The sequence below is a fragment of the Bison bison genome, unplaced genomic scaffold (assembly GCF_000754665.1).
Source record: "Bison bison bison isolate TAMUID 2011002044 unplaced genomic scaffold, Bison_UMD1.0 scf7180017864158, whole genome shotgun sequence".
In the NCBI taxonomy this organism is placed as follows: domain Eukaryota; kingdom Metazoa; phylum Chordata; class Mammalia; order Artiodactyla; family Bovidae; genus Bison; species Bison bison.
In genome coordinates, this window is record NW_011494730.1 from 4,387,243 (window position 1) to 4,390,972 (window position 3,730).

General features: G+C 60.3%; 1 protein-coding gene across 1 annotated transcript in view; it reads left to right on the forward strand.

Annotated features, from left to right (window-relative positions):
• Positions 1-3,730, forward strand: part of DGKD (diacylglycerol kinase, delta 130kDa) — an 80,762-nt gene that overhangs the window by 54,557 nt on the left and 22,475 nt on the right. The window contains exons 12-13 of the mRNA XM_010841256.1: positions 2,678-2,817; positions 3,631-3,715. Coding sequence (XP_010839558.1) covers positions 2,678-2,817; positions 3,631-3,715 — 225 coding nt within the window. The remainder of the gene's footprint in view (positions 1-2,677; positions 2,818-3,630; positions 3,716-3,730) is intronic.

Sequence of the window (3,730 nt, forward strand, 5' to 3'; positions counted from 1 at the left end):
CCCCCCTGCCAATGCAGGAGACACAGGTTCTATCCCTGGGTCAGAAAGATCCCCTGGTGGAAGAAATGGCAGCCCTCCAATATTCTTGCCTGGAGAGTCCCATGGACAGAGGGGCCTGGTGGGCTGCAGTCCGTGGAGTCACAGAGGGTCGGACAGGACTGAGCGCGCACACGCACGCTCACACAGCGCCTCGGTCCTGAGCGCGCACACGCACGCTCACACAGCGTCTCGGTCCTGAGCGCGCACACCCACGCTCACACAGCGTCTTGGTCCCTGTCCTTCAGGCCTCTCCACCAGAATGCACGCAGGACAGCGCGTGAGGGACTTTAAATGGACTCACAGCACTCACGCGGTGTACCGTGTAGTAGCGTTCTGTATTTTAAATCGCCACACTGTGAGCACCTCTGTCCCCAGGAAATGCAGGTCTGTGGTGGTTTTCCGCGGCCGACGGAGGTGGGCGGCTGCACCAGCCAGGGGCTAGTTGTTCATCTTCCCGCGCTTATGGACACTTAGGTTGCTTCCTAAAGACTGTGCTGGTAAAAAACCACATGTGCCCTTTCCCAATTATGTTCTTTTTTGAAGAGCCCCCAAATTGAAATTTCGGTGATACTGCCAGACTGCTTTGCATCAGGGCTGTCCCAGTGTAGGTACCTGTCGCTCGTAAACCTTGCCACGTGCTGGCACCGTACATCTTACAGCTCTTGCCCCAACTTAGTAGACTAAAAACACGGTATGTTTCACTGTTATTTCTTCATACTGGTGAAGGGAAACATATCCTCAATTAATTATGAGTTTTGAAATGAATCATCTCATTTTTTTAACCTACAGTAGTTTTCTGTTGGGGTATTTATTTGCCTTTTGAAAAACTGATTTCTGAGGATTACTGGGGATGTGAACTCCTGGTTGGCCACATTTTCCCTCGGTTGTCACTTGTCCTTTGCTGAGTTGGTGGTCTTTGTAAGTGGGCTGGAGCTTTTGCTGCCCGTGTTTATTTCCGGGAATGTTAGAGAGGGGATGGAGGGCTGGTGTCCTAGTCTGCTCAGCAAGAGGGAGGCCCACTGCTTAGGAGAGCGAGTACTGCCCCCTGCTGGTGACGTTCGAGCAGTACGCTTAGGTCCAATTTTAAGGTTCCTTCCCTTTCAGAATTGTAACTGAGCTTTACTATCACAAGTCAGGAAGGTAGTTTCTCATGCATTCGGCTGTGTTCGGAGCACGTTCGTCTTCTTTGGCTTCTCTGTGGCCCTTGACCGTCAGGTCACCCCGGAACCCCTCGGTGCTCCTCGCCTTTTGGCCGCCCCTCCAGTCCCCGCTCCAGATACCAGGCCCCACCTGGTTCTCCACATGCTCAGCACCCGCAAAAGCCAGTGACTCTTAGCTGAGCCCCAGGGCCACATCCCCGGCTGCCCCGGCCCTCCTTGGCTGCCTCTGGTGCCTCAAAGCTGGCATTCCCAGCCCTGCCTGCCCCCTTCCAACCCTTTCCTTGGAGTCTGAACATTCACCTGCCTGCCATCCGAGCCGGAGATCCGACAGGGGTCTTGAATCCTCCCTCGTTGTCTCTGGTTCTCCTGTTGCCCCGGAGCATCCAGCACAGCCGTGTGTGCTGCTGCAGTGTTGTCCTGGCCCCCGGCGCCATCTGTCCACTGCTTTTGGGAGCCTTCCCTCGGGCAGCTCTACTCAGGCCGTACCTGAGCCTCTCAGGTCTGCCCCACTGCCCCCCCCACAGCCCTGAGACCTTCACTTGGGCTGCTCTGCTCCAGGGTTCGGTTAAGGTCCAGACTCGTCGTGTGATTCAGCAGCCCCAGCTGGGCGCCTTCTTCCTCCTCTGCGTCTCTGACTTCCTCTCTCCTTGCTGCCCCCTCTTTGGAGCTCTGGTTTGACAGGGAGGGGGGTGGTCTCTGCTCCCAGACCCCTGGACCTGGGCTCTGCTGGGCTGTCACTGTGCTGCCTGCCCTTTCCTTTGAGGCTCCCGAAGCCGGCTCTGGCCCTGTCTGCCCAGGGCTGGGCATCCTTGGCCTCACCTGCTTTGGCCAGCGTGCTGTCCCTGGCAGGGTATAGGGCCTCCCTCGTGGCTGGGGCAGGTGACCTCGGGCTGTGTCGCGCGTAGGGAGGACTGGCAACCCTCCCCACACACATGTTGTGCTCGGCAGTTGAAGGCTGTTGGGCAGCCTGTGTCTCGGGAACTTCCTGAGCCCTGAGCTGGTGAGGGGGGATTGTGCAGGAGGCTCTGGGTGGGAAATCCAGGTGGCTGGCAGGGCCTGAGCGGGGTGGGGTTGGTCCCCGGGGAGTGGCAGGCGAGGGGGTGTGGGCTGAGTGGAGGGGGTGGGGGTTTGAGGGTCACAGTGGACGTCCTGGTGCCTGTCTGGACGGGACTTACAGCTGTGGCAGGTGTTACCGGGCAGAGGTGAGCTTGGCGCTGGGGATGTGCTGTCGTGGGTAGGGAGCAGGCGAGGGGTCACAGCCCGATTCTTGGGGGCTCAGATATCGCCACTCGGGGCGGGACTGTGGTCATCGCTGTGAAGGTGGGAGGTGACAGAGGGCTGACGGTCAGATGTGTCGGCGGGTGGGGGGAGGAGCGTCCGTCAGGCTGGGGAGACCCCTGGCTGCCGCCGTCTGAGCTCAGCCCTCACACGCTCGCTGGACGCGGCCTGCTGACGCCGCGCCCCCTACCCTGTCTCAGTGCCAGCTCGGGGTGCTGCCGCTCGGCACGGGGAATGACCTGGCTCGCGTGCTGGGCTGGGGCTCGGCCTGCGACGATGACACCCAGCTCCCGCAGATCCTGGAGAAGCTGGAGAGAGCCAGCACCAAGATGCTGGACAGGTGAGTGTGCCGCATGGCCCCTCAGCCCGCTGTGCTCAGCCGGGGCCCTGGGAAACCGCAGGCCTTCTGCAGTTACTTGTTAAAAAAAAAATTTCACCTCTCTAAGCAGGACTTCTTTCTTCTGATGGGTTTTATCCGGTGATCAGACTAGGGAAGCGCTGACGAGCAGAAGGGGTGGGGTCTGTGCCCTCGGGTGGCCAGGTCTCACCAGCCAGGCCTGGGTCCTGTGCCCCTCAGAGCGGGAGGCGGCCCTGTCCCCTGCGGCCACCGCAGCCTCGTCTGTTACCCATTCTCCTGGTCGCAGAGTCGAGCAGTCCCGTGTTCCCAGAAGCATCAGAGTTTGGGGTTACTGCCCTCCACGTGTTTAGAAATACTTGAGCATCCTTCCCGAGCAAGCTGCTCTGAGCTCCTGTGTGAACCCCCAGACCACAGCCCGTGGGACTTGCGGAGATGCCCCGTTCGCTCAGAGGGTCCCGCACTGCTGTGAGCAGGCGTGGTCTTGAACGCGCTTGGCCGCCTCTGCTGTTCCTGCCCCCTCGCCTCCGGAGGGTGAAACGCCCGGAGCGCCGAGCCGGCTGCCAGCCGAGTGGCTCAGCTGTGCAGAGGGGACACCCGCCCAGCGGGTTGTGACATTTGTTCTCAGCTAAGTGAGGAGCCGGCTCAGGGCCCGGGGGGGCTTAATACAGGCTGACAGACACAGTTAAAGTTGTCAGAGGATCTCGTCCCCACTGCTGGCCGTGAGATGGGGAGGTGGGGAAGCCTGGGGCCCGCCTGGGGCAGGAGCCAACTGGCTAAGCCCCTGTGTGTGTGCAGGTGGAGCGTCATGGCCTACGAGACCAAACTACCCCGGCCCGTCTCTTCCTCCACCGTCACTGAAGACCTGAGCGAGGGCTCCGAGGTATCGCCGTGCGCT